At 47.1% G+C, this 22,819-nt stretch overlaps 1 protein-coding gene across 1 annotated transcript in view; it reads left to right on the plus strand.

The window, feature by feature from the left end:
- Window positions 1-22,819, plus strand: part of DNAH10 (dynein axonemal heavy chain 10) — a 113,260-nt gene continuing 90,441 nt past the window's right edge. The window contains exon 1 of the mRNA XM_075272173.1: window positions 1-226. Within this exon, the coding sequence (XP_075128274.1) occupies window positions 1-226 (226 nt within the window). The remainder of the gene's footprint in view (window positions 227-22,819) is intronic.

Genomic DNA, 22,819 nt, shown 5'->3' on the forward strand with positions numbered 1-22,819 from the left:
ATGGCCCTGGACGATCCGCGTCTGGAATGGATCCGGGACCGTGTGTACTGCGGCTTCGGCCTGACAGACCCCAACTCCTTCGAAGAGCTGCTGAACCGCAACGACGGAGAAGACGAAGTGAAGCTGCTGCGGTTTCTTAACGAGAGTTCAGACGAGGAGGGCGCCTCAGCATTGCTGTTCTTCAAGAGCATCCGACAGGAAGAGCTGGAGGTGGAGATAGCAGTAGGTGAGGGGCTGCTGACGGTGTGATCAGTGTGTTATTATACTATGTAGTATGCAGGACATGCAAAGCCATCTCTTACATTGCACACTAACATTCACACATTCAGGCTTTGTACAGTGTCTTCTATATCAGCGAGCTACAGAACTAGCAGATAGAGCAGAGACCTAATAGTTCTTGTCATTCACCCTTTACATGCTGGAAGGATCAGGTAACATGATGTGTGTGCTTTGCATATCTGTCAGGTGTATACAGGTATTTCTGCCTATGTACAACTATCCGGGATAAAACAGTAGCGCTGTGTGTGCTCTGCAAATCTGTCAGGTGTATACAGGTATTTCTGTCTATGTACAACCATGTAGGGTCAAACAGTAGTGCGGTGTGTGCTCTGCAAATCTGTCAGGTGTATACAGGTATTTCTGTCTATGTACAACCATGTAGGGTCAAACAGTAGCGCGGTGTGTGCTCTGCAAATCTGTCAGGTGTATACAGGTATTTCTGCCTATGTACAACTATCCGGGATAAAACAGTAGCGCTGTGTGTGCTCTGCAAATCTGTCAGGTGTATACAGGTATTTCTGTCTATGTACAACTATCCGGGATAAAACAGTAGCGCTGTGTGTGCTCTGCAAATCTGTCAGGTGTATACAGGTATTTCTGTCTATGTACAACCATGTAGGGTCAAACAGTAGCGCGGTGTGTGCTCTGCAAATCTGTCAGGTGTATACAGGTATTTCTGCCTATGTACAACTATCCGGGATAAAATAGTAGCGCTGTGTGTGCTCTGCAAATCTGTCAGGTGTATACAGGTATTTCTGTCTATGTACAACCATGTAGGGTCAAACAGTAGCGCGGTGTGTGCTCTGCAAATCTGTCAGGTGTATACAGGTATTTCTGCCTATGTACAACTATCCGGGATAAAACAGTAGCGCTGTGTGTGCTCTGCAAATCTGTCAGGTGTATACAGGTATTTCTGTCTATGTACAACCATGTAGGGTCAAACAGTAGCGCGGTGTGTGCTCTGCAAATCTGTCAGGTGTATACAGGTATTTCTGTCTATGTACAACTATCCGGGATAAAACAGTAGCGCTGTGTGTGCTCTGCAAATCTGTCAGGTGTATACAGGTATTTCTGTCTATGTACAACCATGTAGGGTCAAACAGTAGCGCGGTGTGTGCTCTGCAAATCTGTCAGGTGTATACAGGTATTTCTGCCTATGTACAACTATCCGGGATAAAACAGTAGCGCTGTGTGTGCTCTGCAAATCTGTCAGGTGTATACAGGTATTTCTGTCTATGTACAACCATGTAGGGTCAAACAGTAGTGCTGTGTGTGCTCTGCAAATCTGTCAGGCGCATACAGGTATTTTTGCCTATGAATGAGCATCTGTGATAAAACAATAGAGTTGGAGATTAGAGATGAGCGAACACTAAAATGTTCGAGGTTCGAAATTCGATTCGAACAGCCGCTCACTGTTCGAGTGTTCGAACGGGTTTCGAACCCCATTATAGTCTATGGGGAACATATACTCGTTAAGGGGGAAACCCAAATCCGTGTCTGGAGGGTCACCAAGTCCACTATGACACCCCAGGAAATGATGCCAACACCTCTGGAATACAACTGGGACAGCAGGGGAAGCATGTCTGGGGGCATCTAACACACCAAAGACCCTCTATTACCCCAACATCACAGCCTAACAACTACACACTTTACACATTCAAAAAAACCTCTTTCAAAGTGGGAAAATACCTGGAAACCTTCTTTACTCCCCAAATGGATGGACACAAACCCCAATTTAAGCTCAACAAACAGTAACAACCACCCCTTTAAACCATGACAACCACAGATGGAATAGGCAATGGGAAATCCTTTAGTCCTCACCCACAACTGTCATTTTGTGTGTGTGTGTATGTGTGTGTGATGTGGTAAGACCTTCCAAAATTGACTTTTCTAGCCCTTAACATGAGCCCTTCCAAACAAAGTTACAGGACCTTAAGCTGAGCTAACAGCAGCAGAGATTGAGGCCCTTGGCATGAGTATAGCCTTGTACCAGCAGTGTTTTTGGCCCTTAGGGTGAGTTGAGCCTTGTACCAGCGTGTGTCCCTTAACATCAGGCGGGCCCTAAGTTCTGCGCTTTGCACAAAAGTTCCACATTAACTAGGCTGAATGGTACAAACCTTAGTAGGCCCGAGAACCAGGAACAGGTCTTGCAATGGCTGTCGGATAACGCTTAAAGCACATTGTCCACCAGCCAGTCAGCCTCTACCTCCTCTTACCCAACAGTCTTGTCCTCCTTCCACCCAAAATTCCCAATCTTCCCAGAACAATAACCCCAACTGTCCCTGCTCCCCAGAGCTGTTCTCCCTTCCTTTGACTGTACCGCAACCTGCCCCTCCATTTCGCGATTCCACGGACCTAACAGACGAGTATCTGTGTCCAGATGCTCAAACACTAGAGTCTCCTCCATCTCCGGTCGATTTGGTGGCGGATGACCAGCAACCCACCCTCATCGATGACGATGAGACGCAGTTGCTGTCAGGGCAGCCAGTTGACATGCGCATTGTGCAGGAGGAGGAGGCGAGACAGGAGTTGGAAGAGGAGGTGGTGGACAACGAGGACACCGACCCCACCTGGACAAGGCGGATATCAAGCTGGGAAAGTAGTGTGCATGTTGAGGCAGGTGCAGCACCAAAAAGGGTAGCTAGAGGCAGAGACATGTCCAGAGGCAGAGGTCAGCTGCTTTGCCGAAGCCAGGCCAGACCCGGAATGTCCGAAGATGTTCCCTTTTGTACCCAGCCCAGAAAAACTCCCCCATCGAGGGCACGTTTCTCGAAGGTGTAGAGTTTTTTCAAGGAATGCGCCGAGGACAGATATAGTGTCGTCTACACAATTTGCCTCTCGAAATCGAGTAGGGACCCTGAGAAGAGCAACCTGTCCACCACTTCAATGCACCGTCATTTGGAATCCAAGCACTGGAATCAGTGGCAGGCAGCAACGGCAGGACAAACGTGGCCCGCCGTTCATGCCACTGTCTCTGCTCACAGTGCTGGCGATGCACTCCAGAGGACGAGCCAGGACATCACTTCATCTGCCTCCGCCACTTTGTTGACTTCTCCCTCATCCTCCCCTGTTTCTGTCTTATCTCCTTCTCCTGCACCATCAAACGCACCATCCACCGCTTCTTTACAACAACCCACCATCTCTCAGACATTGGAGCGCCGGCAGAAATACACCGCTAACCACCCACCCACCCACGCAAGCCTAGAACGCCAACATCGCTAAACTGCTGGCCCAGGAGATGTTGGCGTTCCGGCTTGTTGAAACTCCCGCCTTCCCGGACCTGATGGCAACTGTGGCACCTCACTATGCCGTCCCTAGCCGTCACAACTTCTCCCGGTGTGGCGTCCCCGCTTTGCACCAGCACGTGTCACTCAACATCAGGTGGGCCCTTAGTTCCGCGCTTTGCTGCAAGGTCCACTTGACCACCGACACTTGGACAAGCGCCTGTGGTCAGGGATGCTGCTTATCTTTAAGGACAGGCAGGGTGAATGTGGTGGAGTCTGGTCCCGGGGTGCAAACTGAGGTACCCTATCTCCTCTCCCAGGCCAAAATTCATGGCAGGAGTAGACTGAAACCCTACGACGCTGCAACCTCCACCCCAGCTACTAGCGGCAAACGCTAAAACACTGGTGTGGGGAGACGTCAGCAGGCGGTGCTGAAGCTCATCAGCTTGGGGGACAGACAGCACAGTGCCTCCGAGGTCAGGGATGCCATCCTGGCTGAGATGGCATTTTTTTTTCCCTGCTACACCTGGGGCCTGGCATTTTTATGCCTGTGATAATGGCTGGAACCTGGTAGCGGCTCTGGAGCTTGCCAGCCTCCAACACGTTCCATGTTTGGCCCACGTCTAACTTAGTGGTGCAACGTTTTTTGAAAACATACCCAAATGTACCGAAGCTACTGTTGAAAATGCGGCGCTTGTGCGCCCACTTTTGCAAGTGTACAGGAGTCGCTGCTAGCCTAAAAACACTCTAGCAAGGCCTACATCTGTCCAAACACAGGCTGTTGTCCATCATTCACACACGCTGAAACCCTACAATACCATATCTTGAGCAGGGTGTGTGAGCTGCACAGACCTTTGATGGAGTTCCATCTACAAAACCCAAGGGTTCCTTAAAGTCAGCTCCCAAAGTTTCTGCACCATGAGTTTCCAGGGGTGGCAGAGTTATGGCTAGGGGCAGAGGCATGGATAGGGATGATGTCTAGGGGCAAAAGCAGTGTGGATGTGGAGGCAAGCTAAGCAGAAAAAACTGGGGGTACAAGCAGAGGCATGGACTGGGGTGATATCTAGGGGCAAAAGCAGTGTGGATGTGGAGGCAAGCTAAGCAGCAAAAACTGGGGGTACAAGCTAAGGCATGGACTGGGGTGATGTCTAGGGGCAAAAGCAGTGTGGATGTGGAGGCAAGCTAAGGCATGGACTGGGGTGATGTCTAGGGGCAAAAGCAGTGTGGATGTGGAGGCAAGCTAAGCAGGGAAAAAGGTGGCTAGAGGCAAAGGGATGTCCAGAGGCAGAAGACAGCTGCATGACAGAAGCTAGACCTGAGCCAGCAAGGCCCAAGATGACCTCTTTTCTAGCTTCCTTAGAAAAATTCCCCCATCGAGGCCACGTTCCTCGCTGGGGGAGATAATTTCTAAATGTATAGGTCGAGGACAAACTGAGTGTGGTTTACACACTTTGCAATGCGACTCCCCATCTCCCAGGCCTTTCATTCCAGGCTAAAGTACAGCACAACCCACCCACATGCCCAAGGCTTCAACGGCCTCATCTCAAAAATTCTGGCCCAGGAGATGTTGGGGTTCCGGCTTGTGGACACTCTGCCCTTTTTGGGCCTGCTGGCTACTGCGCCACCTCACTGTGCCGTCCACACCAGCACTTTTCCCCAAACATGAGGCGGTCCCTAAATTCAGCGCTTTGCCCAAAAGATCCACGTGACCAGCTACAAATGGACAAGTGCATGCGGACAGGGACGCTACCTTTCAATCTTGGCACAGTGGTTGAATGTACTTGAGGCATGGACCGGGTCGCAAAATGTGGTGGACTGACTTGTCTCCCCACACAACATTCCTGGGAGGAGGGCTGAAACACCACCCTCCTCCTCCGCTGTTAGATTGACCCCAGCTACGAGCTGGAAACGCTGCAACACTGGTGTGGGGAGACGTCAGCAGGCTGGGCTGAAGCTCATCAGCTTGGGGGACGGACAGCACACTGCCTCTGAGGTCAGGGATGCCATCCTGGATGAGATGGCAATTTGTTTATCCCCGCTGCCCCTGGGGCCAGGCTTTTTTGTCTTGTTGGAGGGATCTGGAGCTTGCCAGCCTCCAACACGTTCCATGCCTGGCCCACGTGTTCAATGTAGTGGTGCAACGATTTTTAAAAACATACCCCAAATTAGCTGAGCTAAGGGTGAAAGTGTGGCACTTGGACACCCACTTTCCCAAGTCTACAGTACCTGGAGCTAGCCGCAATACACTCCAGCAAGGCCTACATCTGCCTGAAGCACCTACTGTTGTGCGAGGTCACCACACGCTCTAACCCTAGATACCGTATGTTGAGCAGGGTGTGTGAGCAGCAAAGACCTTTGATGGAGTACCAGCTACAAAACCCAAGGGTTCCTCAGAGTCAGCTCCCTCACTTTCTGCACCATGAGTTTCCATGGGTGGCAGACTTATGGCTAGAGGCACAGGCATGGATAGGGGTGATGTGTAGGGGCAAAAGCAGTGTGGATGTGGAGGCAAGCTAAGCAGCAAAAACTGGGGGTACAAGCAGCCGGTGGCATCATCACTGACAAGCACAGCTGTCTGTCAACTGACAGGCTGACTTTCACCAAAATGAACAGACAATGGATAGACTCATCATATACATGTCAGTTACATGACAAATTTAGTGCAATTTGCAAGTCCAAGATGGGTTGGAGATCTGCAGAGAGGAATCTCACCACCTCTTGCGGGTGCCATCATTTGGAAGGCAAGCCCTGGGCTCAGTGGGTGAGAGCAAGCGCAGGATAATCGTCGTGTGGCCTTGCGGCCACTGCCTCTCCCACTGTTGACAGGGCTGGCGCTGCAGTCCAGACCAGCAGCCAGGACACCTCCACATCTGCCTCTGACACTTTGGGGAGTTCACCCTCATCCTCACCTTTTCCTGCCACTTCTCCTTTTGCCCGCGCCATCATGCGCCTCTTCCCAGCAACTCCCCATCTCCCAGGCCTTTCATTTCATGCTAAAGTACAGCGCAACCCACCCACATGCCCAAGGCTTCAACGGCCTCATCTCAAGAAATCTGGCCCAGGAGATGTTGGAGTCCCGGCTGGGGGATACTCTGCCCTTTTTGGGCAGAGTGTCTACTGCGCCACCGCACTATGCCGTCCACACCAGCACTTTTCCCCAAACATGAGGCGGTCCCTAAATTTAGCGCTTTGCCCAAAAGTTCCACGTGACCAACTACGAATGGACAAGTGCATGCGGACAGGGACGCTACCTTTCAATCTTGGCACAGTGGTTGAATGTACTTGAGGCATGGACCGGGTCGCAAAATGTGGTGGCCTGACTTGTCTCCCCACACAACATTCCTGGGAGGAGGGCTGAAACACCACCCTCCTCCTCCTCCGCTGTTAGATTGACCCCAGCTACGAGCTGGAAACACTGCAACACTGGTGTGGGGAGACGTCAGCGGGCCGTGCTGAAGCTCATCAGCTTGGGGGCCAGACAGCACACTGCCTACAAAGTGAGTCATGCCATCCTCGATGAGACGGCAATGTGGTTTTTGCCACTGCACCTGGGCCCAGGCATGTTGTCATGTGTGATAATAGCCGTAACCTGGGATCGGCTCTGTAGCTTGGCAGCCTGCAACATATTCCATGCCTGGGCCACGTTTTTAACTCATTGCTGCTAATCTTTTTAAAAAGGTACCCCAATGTTCCTGAGCTACTGGTGAAAGTGTGGCGCTTGTGCGGGTAGTTTTTAAAGTCTATAGTTGCCGCTGCTAGCCTCTATGCACTCCTACAACGCCTGTACCTGCTGGAACAACGGCTGTTGTGCGACGTCTCCACACTGCTGGCACTAAACATATCATGTGTTGAGCAGAGTGTGTGAGCAGCACAGACCTTTGATGTAGTTCCAACTCCAAAACCCTCGGGTTCGTCAAAGTCAACTCCCTCAGTTGCTCAACCATGAGTGGCCATGGGTGGCAGACTTATGTGAAATCCCATCCCATCCATTGCACTGGACACGAAACATTATCATGCGCTCATCGCAACTCCGGATATGGCAGCTGCGTTAAGCAGGGTGCAGGGTACAACACAGACCAGGCCCGAGCACCAGGAACAGGTGTTAGAAATACTGCAGCATCCGCCATTTCCTTCCAATTTTGGGGTTTTGGACCCGCCACCGACTTGTCTGGACCTCAGTGGGGATCATGAGACACAGTTGCCATCAGGGCAAGCTGTGGTCATGTGCGGTTTGCAGTAAGGGGGCAGTGCGCAATTGGAAGAGGAGTTGGTGGATGACGAGGCCACCGACTCCACATGGACAGGGGTGATGTCTAGGGGCTAAAGCAGTGTAGATGTAGAGGGAAGCTAAATCAACAAAAAACCTGGGTAGAAGCAAAGGCATAAACTGGGGTGATGTTTAGGGGCTAAAGCAGTGTAGATGTGGAGGGAAGCTAATTCAATAAAAAAACAGGGTAGAAGCAGATGCATAAACTGGGGTGATGTTTAGGGGCGAAAGCAGTGTAGATGTGGAGGGAAGCTAAGCAGCAAAAACAGTGGGTAGAAGCAAAGGCATGCAAAACTCTACCCTGTTGGAAGACTTATTCCTAGGTCTGGAACACGTTAATGGCCCTCCTGGACAAATTACTGCCACTCAGGGGCCTAGTGTCACCAGGAGGGACAAGTATAGGCGCATGATGTGGGAATACCTGGCCGACACCAGCTCTGTCCTCTCCGATCCCTCTGTGCTCTACAGCCTACACTTCTTTTCTCATCTTTTTTTCTGCACTGCACATCTCTTGCCTACTTCCTTTGGGATCTTAGAAGTGGTGGTCCACTTCCACAGATGGTAACTTTAGTGCTGGAGTTGTCAATAGACAGTGTAACGGGAGTAGCTGAGGGATCGCTGTCTTAACCACTTTTTGGCACAAAATTAACTTCCAAAACCAAATATGGTGCAAGTATATGATGCAAGGACACCTACACACCTATCTCTGACACATTGGGGAGTTCACCCTCATGCGCCCTTTTGGCCTGCACCATCATGCGTCTCTTCCCAGCCACTCCACATCTCCCAAGCTTTTCATTGCAGGCAGAAGTACAACACAACCCACCCCCATGCCCAAGCCTTTAACAGCCTCATCGATAAACTGCTGGCCCTGGAGATGTTGGTGTTTGTTTATGCTTCTGGATACCCAGGCCTTCCGTCAGCAGATGGCAGCTGGGGCACCTCCCTATGCTGGGCCTAGCCGTTACTACTTCTCTTGGTGTGCTGTCCCTGCCTTGCGCCTGCATGTGTCCCATAACATCAGTCGGGCCCAGAGCTCTGCGCTTTGCTGCAAGGTCCACTTGACCACCGACACATGGACAAGCGCCTGTGGTCAGGGATGCTGCAGTGCTTATCTTTAATGACAGGCAGGGTGAATGTGGTGGAGTCTGGTCCCCGGGTGCAAACTGGGGTGGCCTATCTCCTCTCCCAGGCCAAAATTCATGGCAGGAGTAGACTGAAACCCTACGACGCTGCAACCTCCACCCCAGCTACTAGCGGCAAACGCTGTAACACTGGTGTGGGGAGATGTCAGCAGACCGTGCTGAAGCTGATCAGCTTGGGGGACAGACAGCACAGTGCCTCCGAGGTCAGGGATGCCATCCTGGCTGAGATGGCATTTTTTTTTCCCTGCTACACCTGGGGCCTGGCATTTTTTGCGCCTGTGATAATGGCTGGAACCTGGTAGCAGATCTGGAGCTTGCCAGACTCAAACATGGTCCACGCATGGCCCACGTTTTCAACTTGTTGGTGCCATGTTTCTTTGAAACCTACACCATTGTGCCTGATATACAGGTCAAAGTGGGGCATTTTCGTAAGTGAGAACTAGCCTCTGCTAGGCAGAAAACATTCAGAACACACTCCTCTCATCTTCGCACCGTTGGCTGGCGGAGGAAGACGAGGGGGTTGGAGTGGCATCTGATGTCCCTGTCCCACACGAGGCTAGAGGGTGCACTTCAGTGCATCCCATTGCTTCACCACAAATGGTGTGAAGGGGAGTGGAAAATGGAGGAAATGGAGAGTGACCCTTACAGTTGGGGCCAGCAAAGGCATGCCAAGTAACACACTGGCACACATGGCTGACTTCATCTTGGGTTGCTTTTCAAGAGTCTAACACATATTTCACATCATGGAGAACAAATAATACTGAATTTTTACAAGCCTCGAACCCTGGTCTAGGTCTAATGTCTGTTCCTTTCTTATATTAGGGGAGAGGGAAAAAAAATTACTTCAGTGATACGTTTAGCGTACATAGACTGACTATTAATGTGTATCCCACTTAGTGTTGTTAGGGTTACACACCGTCACAACCTGGCTAAAGCTTCTATAGCTGTTAATAAAGTCAATATAACTTTACGGTATCCAAAAAGACAGCTGGTACCGACAGAGAGCAAGACAAATGTCAACCAAAGCTGTGAGCTCTGAACACCCAAAGTGACTTTGGCGTCATCATCATTATAAGGGAGCGGGTGGTAATAAATAACTTGGCAGTGCCTAAAACCCAAAAAGCTTATACAACTATATTTACATTAAGATACACAAATGACACTTTTTAGTAGCATGTCATGAGACAAGCTGATAAGATCTTCCTTTGTGCAGTGCTATTTGAAAGTTAAACGCTGCCTTCATTTTAATTCTGGAGAAGGTGCAGACATTAGATTTAGAACATGTTGTCTTCATTGTCCAAATCCTCTATATAGGTAATGTGTTTTTCGGGCCGAGCTGTCTGGGAACGAGCTGGTGCAGCACTGACAACCTGGGTGAATATGGCAAGAGCCTGAGATGTAGGGTGAATGAATCCCCAAATAATTTGGGGAATTTCCACTCAGAAACTGGCACTATATGGCAGTGGCAGGACTTGAAGGTATTTGTAACACCAATATATTCTTTGAATTCCCAGTCAGACAATGGCACTATATGGCAGTGGCAGGACTTGAAGGTATTTGTAACACCAATATATTCTTTGAATTCCCAGTCAGAAGCTGGCACTATATGTCAGTAGCAAGAAATGAGGGTATTTGTAACCCCAATATATTCTTTGAATTCCCAGTCAGAAACTGGCACTATATGGCAGTGGCAGGACTTGAAGGTATTTGTAACACCAATATATTCTTTGAATTCCCAGTCAGAAACTGGCACTATATGGCAGTGGCAGGACTTGAGTGTATTTGTAACCCCAATATATTCTTTGAATTCCCAGTCAGAAACTGGCACTATATGGCAGTGGCAGGACTTGAGTGTATTTGTAACCCCAATATATTCTTTGCATTCCCAGTCAGACAATGGCACTATATGGCAGTGGCAGGACTTGAGTGTATTTGTAACGCCAATATATTCTTGGAATTCCCAGTCAGACAATGGCACTATATGGCAGTGGCAGGACTTGAATGTATTTGTAACCCCAATATATTCTTTGAATTCCCAGTCAGAAACTGGCACTATATGGCAGTGGCAGGACTTGAAGGTATTTGTAACACCAATATATTCTTTGAATTCCCAGTCAATGAAGTCCCAGACAATGGCACTATATGGCAGTAGCAAACATAGTGGGTGTATATAGCCCCAATTCTATTGCTAGGGGACTTGCAGTGTATTTCTGGGGTGAAGGTGGGGGGGCACACCGTTGGAACAGGGATCGGGGGTATATATAGGGTATACGGGAATACACTGTCAGTGTATTCCATTCAGGATCCTGGGAAAGCTGGGTTGCGGCGATTGAGCCCGTCAGTGCCACGTTACACTGACAAGCTTCTCCCTGGAATTGAAGTTATATGTAACCCCAATATATTCTTTGAATTCCCAGTCAGACAATGGCACTATATGGCAGTAGCAAACATAGTGGGTGTATATAGCCCCAATTCTATTGCTAGGGGACTTGCAGTGTATTTCTGGGGTGAAGGTGGGGGGGCACACCGTTGGAACGGGGATCGGTGGTATATATAGGGTATACGGGAATACACTGTCAGTGTATTCCATTCAGGATCCTGGGAAAGCTGGGTTGCGGCGATTGAGCCCATCAGTGCCACGTTACACTGATAAGCTTCTCCCTGGAATTTAGCTCTTATAAGAGCTGTTGGTTGTCTTCTCCTTCCTATCCTAGCCTGTCCCTGCCTACCCAGAATCTAAGCCCTAGCTAAATGGACGGAAACCTCCGTCCCCGGTGAATTGCAAGCTCAGAATGACGCGAAGCTGGGCGGCGCTGTTCTTTTAAATCAGAGGTCACATGTTTTCGGCAGCCAATGGGTTTTTCCTACTTTTTTCAACGTCACCGGTGTCGTAGTTCCTGTCCCACCTACCCTGCGCTGTTATTGGAGCAAAAAAGGCGCCAGGGAAGGTGGGAGGGGAATCGAGTAATGGCGCACTTTACCACGCGGTGTTCGATTCGATTCAAACATGGCGAACAGCCTAATATCCGATCGAACATGAGTTCGATAGAACACTGTTCGCTCATCTCTATTGGAGATGCATTGTGACATGAAGGCCTCAAAAATGTTCATACATAAAACTGTCAAATACTGCTACACCCTCATAACAACAGACAAAATGCGTCTTCTGATACCGCCAGCCAGTGCCGCATTATAGGTATGTTCATATGGCACATAAACTGTCCGTGGTCCCCCAACACACACACACTAGGACATACTGACTATAAATTGTATAACTGTTTTTAATGGTTTTGACCCCTGCATGTTGCCATCACTTTATCATTAAGCAGGGCTCAAACTCTTTTACTGAACCTCCCAATCAGACCAGGTCAGGGGTTGGGAGCACTGAAGCTGGAGTGATGCAGGTACAAGGTACACCCTCTTGGAAGGTTCCTGTAGAAGGGTCAAAGCTCCGACCTCTAGTGACCTTTCCACATGCCTCTGGGTCACAATGAACTGCTGTCCCAAGTTTTTTGTCACCCTGTATTGAGGGGGTCTTCAGTGCATTTGAAGAATACTGGGAATGAGTTGGTCAGCCGCAGTAATGGGCTAAGGAGAATTACAAATTCCCCTGGAATAAATAAGTCCTGTCTTCTACTCACCCATGTTACTAACCAGGTGTGGATGAAAAAATGTGGGAAATGACTGGCTACAAGGTGTCACCTTGTAAGTTACTGGAATTATACATTTTATTATACTTATTTTTGGAGGTGGGACACAGAGAAAGATTATGGCCAGAACACTGTCAGTATCATTATTTCTTCCCATGATATTCCTTCTCAAAAGCTGATATTTTTATGAGCTAGACTAGCCTCTGCCTGCGACTTCGTCTTTGTGTTGTTAGCGTCAATGATCCACCTGTATTCAGAAAATTGCTGCCATTGATGATCCGCCTGCTCTGGCGTTTTGGTAGCTCTCAAGCTAGCCTTCCGCCAAACTTGTTCCTCGCACCATGCCATGATTGTTCTGGCATCTCAGCATCTCGAGTGTGTTGTTGGCATTGATGATCCGCCTGCTTCGGCATTTCGGCTGCTCTAAGTTGTTTTAGAATTTTGCGACAAATTAGATTTTCTTTTTCCCCGGCATGTTTAAAATTGGGAAAGTGCTAATTTGGATTAAAGGGATTTTCCTATCTCAGTGTCTTAGCAGGGCCTGGAGCAGATCAGATAATATGCAAATGCTTGTACACAATGGACTCTGTTATCTGTGTGTTTACATTGAGGGAAAACAGACCAGGCTTTATCAGGAAAGTCCAATTAGCTGAGATAGTGCTGCTGCCAAGAGCAGTTTAATATAGTATAAAAACATAAATTCATAACAGTCGTGGAGCCATGTCATATACTGAGATAAAAAAAAACCTATGTGTTAATCGAGGTTACAAACTATCTATGTGCCAAATTCCATCCAAATCCGTTCAGCTGTTTTTGCGTGATTGAGGAACAAACACACAAACATACAATCTTTCACATTTATAATATTAGTAGGATAGGATTAGTAGGATCACCATGAAACCATGGGCTTATATGGAGGTTTGGTGTGTAAATACACACACATTTGTATATGTAATCAATACAAGCAATATATACTAATGAAACTGATTGCATCACTTTTATTAGCACAACAAACCCACAGGGAAAGTTTAGTAGAAAAAAAGTACAAAATTTATGTTTTTGTTAATCTCGTATGACAAAAATGGAATAAGTGATCAAAAAGTTGCATGTATCCCAAAAGGATACCAATAAAAAGTACAGCTAATCTGGCAAAAATGCCTGACAAAACTTAATCAACTGAAGAATGAAACCGGTATGGCACTCTGAATATGGCAGTGCAAAAATAAATACTTTTAGTTTAATACTATTTGTTTTTATTGAGTAAAAGTACTAAAACGTAAAAACGCTATAATAAATTGACTACTGCTGCAGTCATATTGACGTGGCCGATAAAGTTGACATTTATAAAACACCAATATGTAGTAGTACCCAAGTGACATCTAAATAAATATTACAGGGGAGGGTAAACTGGATAGTAAATAGGATCTATTGGATATTGTATTATTGTAATAGGTAGTGGCCAATAATTTACTCACCTATCCCTGCTGCTGTCCAGGCCGGTCTCCACTGCTGCCATCACAGAGCTGAAGAATGCCATAAGAAAGGGGTAATATGTCGTGAGGGTGCCATAAGAAAGGGGTTGTATACTGTGGAAGGGGGGGGGGCGTCATAAAAAGTGGGTAATATGCTGTTAGGGCAAAAAAAGGGAGTCTTATACTATGTGGATGGCCAGAAAAAGGAGATCATATACCACATGGAGGGCTAAAAAAAAAAAGGGGTCATATGTCATGTGGGAGCCAAATAAAAGTTTGTGTTATACTTTTTGTGCTGCAACCCAGTGGTGGAGACCAGAGGATGGGAGTAGTAGTGACACTGGCTGTGCCACCTGCCAGGCCGAGGACACTCCTCACACACTCCAATCCCACTCCAGGTATGGACACAGTCAAGGGGGGTCTTGCAGCACTACCTGATGGTGGTGGTAGTGGTATTGTTTCCCCCAGGGAACTCCTAGTTGGAGAGGGGACCTCTCTACTCTGAGCTGGTGTGGTGATGTTCAGGAGGACCCTGATGGTGATGCAGGCAACGACTCAGGAGGGGGGGCATCAGTTTCAGTTCAGTCCCACTGCTTTGTTCAAAGAAGGATGCCCAGGGATGTTATAGGCTCTAACATGAAAGTCCTCCACTACTCCTCCTCTTGTGCCACTCCCAATTTAGTAGGATGGGGAATATAGTAGGGCAAGGAGTTGCTGACAGGGATCAGGTTGCCTGGAAGCGAGGCCCGAATGCGAGGCCCGTTGCTCCTCCTGGCACGGCTGGCAAACGTGTTTCAGAGATTCTTAAGTATATTCTCTGTTTCAGGGATGTCTCTGGATGAGCCTGAGGTGCTGAATGTTCCTCCTAGAGGCTGCGCTGGTGACAGTTGGGACCTAGTCTTGGTTCTCCCTCCACACAGCTCAGTCTGCTACCATCTGAGCTGTGCAGGATGGCTGCTAACACTAGACTGAGCTTTCCAACTGCCACCAGGAGACTACAGTTTCCTCACAACCCCGCCCAGTGGCCTGTGATTGGCCAGGGCTGAACCAAGCCAGTGATTCGAACTGCAAAGGGGGAAAAATAACAGGGAAAACAAAAACAATATTAAAATTACATGTAACATACAACACATAGGACGGGACATACCAATATAACCTGGAGGCACAATAGACAAACACAAGAAATGGCAGCTATTCCAGGATGCTGCATGTGGTGGCCAAATAAGGGGATTTTTTAATTTGTCCATAAGAAGAAAAAAACTCATGAGCGGCACCACGTCTGAATTACACCGCCCGTTATAAATTGTGTCCAAATGGAAAAGTCAGGTGCTGGGTTTACCATATACTTTCATTATTCTTGGCTATCGCCAACCAGATGGTGCTCTGTGCCTCAAAAATATATATACAGGAATACAAATATGCAAAAAGAATAAGCAGGGCACTCACCAAGGTACTTCGTTAAAAATCATAGTCCTTTATTTCATCCTTCTTAAAACAGATTGCACAGGAAGAGAGGAAAAGCAACACTTCCAAGCTACGTCCGTTTCGTGCACACAGGCTGATGAAGTGCTGTGTGCACGAAACGGACGTAGCTTGGAAGTGTTGCTTTTCCTCTCTTCCTGTGCAATCTGTTTTAAGAAGGATGAAATAAAGGACTATGATTTTTAACGAAGTACCTTGGTGAGTGCCCTGCTTATTTTTTTTGTGGATTTTTTTATTTGTAAATGGGGAGCATGTTCTACAATTTTAAATAGGAGGGCCCCATAACGGTTGGGGGTGGGGTGGGGGGGGCACCATTCTATAATTCGCCTCAGGCAGCAGAGAGGCTAAATTAACTACTGGTATCTACTTATATTTTACTGTGGTTTTTACCCTTTGCAATACATCTGAGTAGCCTAAAAGTGCCAAAGTTTCTAATTTGCAGTTTTACAAAAGACTTGCAGGAGAGTCTTAGAGTTTTCAGGAGAATAAGGTGCCTCACGCTGCAGATTTGTGGCAGAAATTTCTGTGACTGAAAATCAGTTACACTGATCTCAATGGGGCTGTTTGGTGGCAAGCACATGAATTTCTGCTATTTCCAACCAGGTAAATGGAGCGGAGACTTCTGCCTCTAAATATGCCATATAAATCTGCCAGCAGTGTAGATGATTTTGCAGCAACAGAATAACATTCTTCTGGCTTATAAAGGGAGCAAGTCTAGTAGAAAAAATACAATTGGGCCATGCATCGAGGAGATAAATGATGAGGTGAATGTAGTAATAGATGTAGCTGGCTCAGCTTATACAATATATAGTGCAGTGTGGAAGGAATGTGTGTACTAGTTCAGTTTAATGTCCAAAAAATATAATATCAATATTAAATATGATCACCTACCTTCAGTTTGCTAGAAGTGTAATGAACAATATTTATCGGCACTATTTACAGGCCATAGCTGCTGTGATTTCTTCTTAGGGGGAGTTCACACTACTGTTGCTAATGTCCGTTGCTGTCTTCCATCATAGCATGTCAGTAACTGACATTAAACTGTCACAAAGAACGGTCATAGACTGATTCTGCATCCGTTCCCATTGCCATTAATATAAACAACATGACAGAAGCTAAGCAAAGAGGAAACAGGCTTCTGTCATGTTGTTTACATTAGTGTCAGTGGGAATGGACACAGTTTAATGCCTGTTGCAGTCATCCTATGATGGAAGACAGCCATGGACGTTAGTAACTAGAGATGAGCGAACAGTGTTCTATCGAACACATGTTCGATCGGATATCAGGGTGTTCGCCATGTTCGAATCGAATCGAACACCACGTGGTAAAGTGCGCCAAAATTCGATTCCCCTCCCACCTTCCCTGGCGCCTTTTTTGCACCAATAACAGCGCAGGGGAGGTGGGACAGGAACTACGACACTGGGGGCATTGAAAAAAATTGGAAAAAGTCATTGGCTGCCGAAATCAGGTGACCTCCATTTTAGACGAATAGTGGGTTTCAAATCCGGGTCATATGAGAATGTGAACTTTGTGACTATGAGACAGGGATAGCTGTACAGGCAGGGATAGCTAGGGATAACCTTTATTTAGGGGGGAATGTTATTAAAAATAACTTTTTGGGGCTCTATCGGGTGTGTAATTGTGATTTTTGTGAGATAAACTTTTTCCCATAGGGATGCATTGGCCAGCGCTGATTGGCCGAATTCCGTACTCTGGCCAATCAGTGCTGGCCAATGCATTCTATTAGCTTGATGAAGCAGAGTGTGCACAAGGGTTCAAGCGCACCCTCGGCTCTGATGTAGCAGAGCCGAGGCTGCACAAGGGTTCAAGCGCACCCTCGGCTCTGATGTAGGAGAGCCGAGGGTGCACTTGAACCCTTGTGCACCCTCAGCTCTGCTACATCAGAGCCGAGGGTGCGCTTGAACCCTTGTGCACACTCTGCTTCATCAAGCTAATAGAATGCATTGGCCAGCGCTGATTGGCCAATGTATTCTATTAGCCTGATGAAGTAGAGCTGAATGTGTGTGCTAAGCACACACATTCAGCTCTACTTCATCGGGCTAATAGAATGCATTGGCCAGCGCTGATTGGCCAGAGTACGGAACTCGACCAATCAGCGCTGGCTCTGCTGGAGGAGGCGGAGTCTAAGATCGCTCCACACCAGTCTCCATTCAGGTCCGACCTTGCACTCCGCCTCCTCCGGCAGAGCCAGCGCTGATTGGCCGAAGGCTGGCCAATGCATTCCTATGCGAATGCAGAGACTTAGCAGTGCTGAGTCAGTTTTGCTCAACTACACATCTGATGCACACTCGGCACTGCTACATCAGATGTAGCAATCTGATGTAGCAGAGCCGAGGGTGCACTAGAACCCCTGTGCAAACTCAGTTCACGCTAATAGAATGCATTGGCCAGCGCTGATTGGCCAATGCATTCTATTAGCCCGATGAAGTAGAGCTGAATGTGTGTGCTAAGCACACACATTCAGCACTGCTTCATCACGCCAATACAATGCATTAGCCAGTGCTGATTGGCCAGAGTACGGAATTCGGCCAATCAGCGCTGGCTCTGCTGGAGGAGGCGGAGTCTAAGGTCGGACCTGAATGGAGACTGGTGTGGAGCGATCTTAGACTCCGCCTCCTCCAGCAGAGCCAGCGCTGATTGGTCGAGTTCCGTACTCTGGCCAATCAGCGCTGGCCAATGCATTCTATTAGCCCGATGAAGTAGAGCTGAATGTGTGTGCTTAGCACACACATTCAGCTCTACTTCATCAGGCTAATAGAATACATTGGCCAATCAGCGCTGGCCAATGCATTCTATTAGCTTGATGAAGCAGAGTGTGCACAAGGGTTCAAGCGCACCCTCGGCTCTGATGTAGCAGAGCTGAGGGTGCACAAGGGTTCAAGTGCACCCTCGGCTCTCCTACATCAGAGCCGAGGGTGCGCTTGAACCCTTGTGCAGCCTCGGCTCTGCTACATCAGAGCCGAGGGTGCGCTTGAACCCTTGTGCACACTCTGCTTCATCAAGCTAATAGAATGCATTGGCCAGCACTGATTGGCCAGAGTACGGAATTCGGCCAATCAGCGCTGGCCAATGCATTCTATTAGCCCGATGAAGTAGAGCTGAATGTGTGTGCTAAGCACACACATTCAGCACTGCTTCATCACGCCAATACAATGCATTAGCCAGTGCTGATTGGCCAGAGTACGGAATTCGGCCAATCAGCGCTGGCTCTGCTGGAGGAGGCGGAGTCTAAGATCGCTCCACACCAGTCTCCATTCAGGTCCGACCTTAGACTCCGCCTCCTCCAGCAGAGCCAGCGCTGATTGGCCGAATTCCGTACTCTGGCCAATCAGCACTGGCTAATGCATTGTATTGGCTTGATGAAGCAGTGCTGAATGTGTGTGCTTAGCACACACATTCAGCTCTACTTCATCGGGCTAATAGAATGCATTGGCCAATCAGCGCTGGCCAATGCATTCTATTAGCGTGAACTGAGTTTGCACAGGGGTTCTAGTGCACCCTCGGCTCTGCTACATCAGATTGCTACATCTGATGTAGCAGTGCCGAGTGTGCATCAGATGTGTAGTTGAGCAAAACTGACTCAGCACTGCTAAGTCTCTGCATTCGCATAGGAATGCATTGGCCAGCCTTCGGCCAATCAGCGCTGGCTCTGCCGGAGGAGGCGGAGTCTAAGGTCGGACCTGAATGGAGACTGGTGTGGAGCGATCTTAGACTCCGCCTCCTCCAGCAGAGCCAGCGCTGATTGGTCGAGTTCCGTACTCTGGCCAATCAGCACTGGCCAATGCATTTCTATGGGGAAAAGTTAGCTTGCGAAAATCGCAAACTGACAGGGATTTCCATGAAATAAAGTGACTTTTATGCCCCCAGACATGCTTCCCCTGCTGTCCCAGTGTCATTCCAGGGTGTTGGTATCATTTCCTGGGGTGTCATAGTGGACTTGGTGACCCTCCAGACACGAATTTGGGTTTCCCCCTTAACGAGTTTATGTTCCCCATAGACTATAATGGGGTTCGAAACCCATTCGAACACTCGAACAGTGAGCGGCTGTTCGAATCGAATTTCGAACCTCGAACATTTTAGTGTTCGCTCATCTCTATTAGTAACGGTAGTGTGAACACCTCCTTACAGTATCTAACAAAGTCATCCAGCAAAATTTAATAGAAAATAAATATGAATATCCTATATTCCAGTAATATTAAAGTGATAAAATTAAATAATGCAAAGTTCATCCAAACAGTGTATAAAATAACCAATAACTTTCACTTAGATAAATCTAATTGTACTTTAGAAAACGCAGCAATATCAGAAGAATTTTATTTATTTACTTTTTTTTTTAACTGTAGATTGTGAGCCCCATATAGGGATCACAGTATGCATTTTTTCCTATCAGTATGTCTTTGTAGAAGGGGAGGAAATCCATGCAAACACAGGGAGAACATACAAACTCCTTGCAGATGTTGTTTCCTGGTGCGACTCGAACCCAGGACTCCAGCGCTGCAAGGCTGCAGTGCTAACCACTGAGTCACCATGTTGTCCCCAGTAAATGTTGCCCCCAATAATTTATTTATTTATGATGCATTGGCACAGACTGATCCTAAAAAAATTTCTAAAATTGCACCCCACTTTGGCGCATTTTAGGAATGCAATGACGCATCTCAGCTTGTGCACGCTGCTGGCCACTTACAGTCCTATGAAAAAGTTTGGGCACCCCTATTAATCTTAATCATTTTTAGTTCTAAATATTTTGGTGTTTGCAACAGCCATTTCAGTTTGATATATCTAATAACTGATGGACACAGTAATATTTCAGGATTGAAATGAGGTTTATTGTACTAACAGAAAATGTGCAATATGCATTAAACCAAAATTTGACCGGTGCAAAAGTATGGGCACCTCAACAGAAAAGTGACATTAATATTTAGTAGATCCTCCTTTTGCAAAGATAACAGCCTCTAGTCGCTTCCTGTAGCTTTTAATCAGTTCCTGGATCCTGGATAAAGGTATTTTGGACAAACAATTCAAGTTCAGTTAAGTTAGATGGTCGCCGAGCATGGACAGCCCGCTTCAAATCATCCCACAGATGTTTAATGATATTCAGGTCTGGGGACTGGGATGGCCATTCCAGAACATTGTAATTGTTCCTCTGCATGAATGCCTGAGGATTTGGAGCGGTGTTTTGGATCATTGTCTTGCTGAAATATCCATCCCCGGCGTAACTTCAACTTCGTCACTGATTCTTGAACATTATTCTCAAGAATCTGCTGATACTGAGTGGAATCCATGCGACTCTCAACTTTAACAAGATTCCCGATGCCGGCATTGGCCACACAGCCCCAAAGCATGATGGAACCTCCACCAAATTTTACAGTGGGTAGCATGTGTTTTTCTTGGAATGCTGTTTCTTTTTGGACGTCATGCATAACGCCTTTTTTTATAACCAAACAACTCAATTTTTGTTTCCAAAATGAAGCTGCCTTGTCCAAATGTGCTTTATCATACCTCAGGCAACTCTATTTGTGGCGTACGTGCAGAAACGGCTTCTTTCTCATCACTCTCCCATACAGCTTCTATTTGTGCAAAGTGCGCTGTATAGTTGACCGATGCACAGTGACACCATCTGCAGCAAGATGATGCTGCAGCTCTTTGGAGGTGGTCTGTGGATTGTCCTTGACTGTTCTCACCATTCTTCTTCTCTGCCTTTCTGATATTTTTCTTGGCCTGCCACTTCTGGGCTTAACAAGAACTGTCCCTGTGGTCTTCCATTTCCTTACTATGTTCCTCACAGTGGAAACTGACAGGTTAAATCTCTGAGACAACTTTTTGTATCCTTCCCCTGAACAACTATGTTGAACAATCTTTGTTTTCAGATCATTTGAGAGTTGTTTTGAGTAGCCCATGATGCCACTCTTCAGAGGAGATTCAAATAGGAGATCAACTTGCAATTGGCCACCTTAAATACCTTTTCTTATGATTGGATACATCTGGCTATGAAGTTGAAAGCTCACTGAGGTTACAAAACCAATTTTGTGCTTCAGTAAGTCAGTAAAAAGTAGTTAGGGGAATTCAAATCAATAAAATGATAAGGGTGCCCATACTTTTGCATCGGTCAAATTTTGGTTTAATGCATATTGCACATTTTCTGTTAGTACAATAAACCTCATTTCAATCCTGAAATATTACTGTGTCCATCAGTTATTAGATATATCAAACTGAAATGGCTGTTGCAAACACCAAAATATTTAGAACAAAAAATGATTAAGATTAATAGGGGTGCCCAAACTTTTTCATAGGACTGTAAGTCATTAGATGGAGCGTGGCAGGAATGTCGATGGGAAGGGAACACCCCAGTTCATCAGATTTACTATAACTCACACCAGAAAAGTGGTGTGAATTATAGCAGAAATCTATGAGTTATACTAGAACTTTGTCAGGGGGCACACAGGGCCCCCCAACATTTGCAAGAATTATTAAGAGGCCGGATTTGTATTTATTTTTAATACCATTTTTATCTTTAGTGATGTGAGTTTAGCCTAAATGACATTCAAGCTCTACTTACTGTATATCTGTACTACATCTGCAAAGTTTTGTTATAACTAGGGTTGAGCCAATCTTGAGATTTCAGGATCGTTTTTAAAATCCGATTTCCGATCATTTTCCATTCAAACCCGATCCTAATGCAAGTCAATAGGATTTATTTTAATAATCGAAGATCGGATTTTAAAAACGATCCTATTCACTACACAGCATGGAGTCTAAAAATTGAACGCTTTAATTTTTAGACTCCACGCTGTGTAGTGATTAAAAAATCCCCGGCTACTTAAGTCCCCCCGCTGTCCACTTACCTGCACAGAAGTGCTTCCCCTGCCGCTCCACGCTGCTCTCGCTCCTCTCCTTTCTACTTCGCATGTCTGCAGAGCACAGTATGTGCCCTCTTGTTGTGGCTTAGGAGAGTGGGGGCGGGTACAGGGTGGGGAGACGTGAGTTCATCACTCACGTCTCCCCTCCCAGTACCCACCCCCACTCTCCTAAGCCACAAGCCCCGCCTTCTTCCGAGGTCTGTAACACTAACCTGGGAGCTAGGGGCGCACACGGACCGAGAAGAACAAGGAGTGACAGCAGCAGCGGATCTGTGCAGGTAAGTGGACTATATTATTCTGTTTCCTCTCTGCTGTGCCGTATGCTGGACTCTGCTACATCTGTATTACTGTACATTGACTGCTTTGTCCCTGAAGCAGAAGAGTAAATAGACAAGTCAATGTACAGTAATGCAGATGTAGCA

This window comes from Leptodactylus fuscus, chromosome 1 (assembly GCF_031893055.1).
Source record: "Leptodactylus fuscus isolate aLepFus1 chromosome 1, aLepFus1.hap2, whole genome shotgun sequence".
NCBI lineage: Eukaryota > Metazoa > Chordata > Amphibia > Anura > Leptodactylidae > Leptodactylus > Leptodactylus fuscus.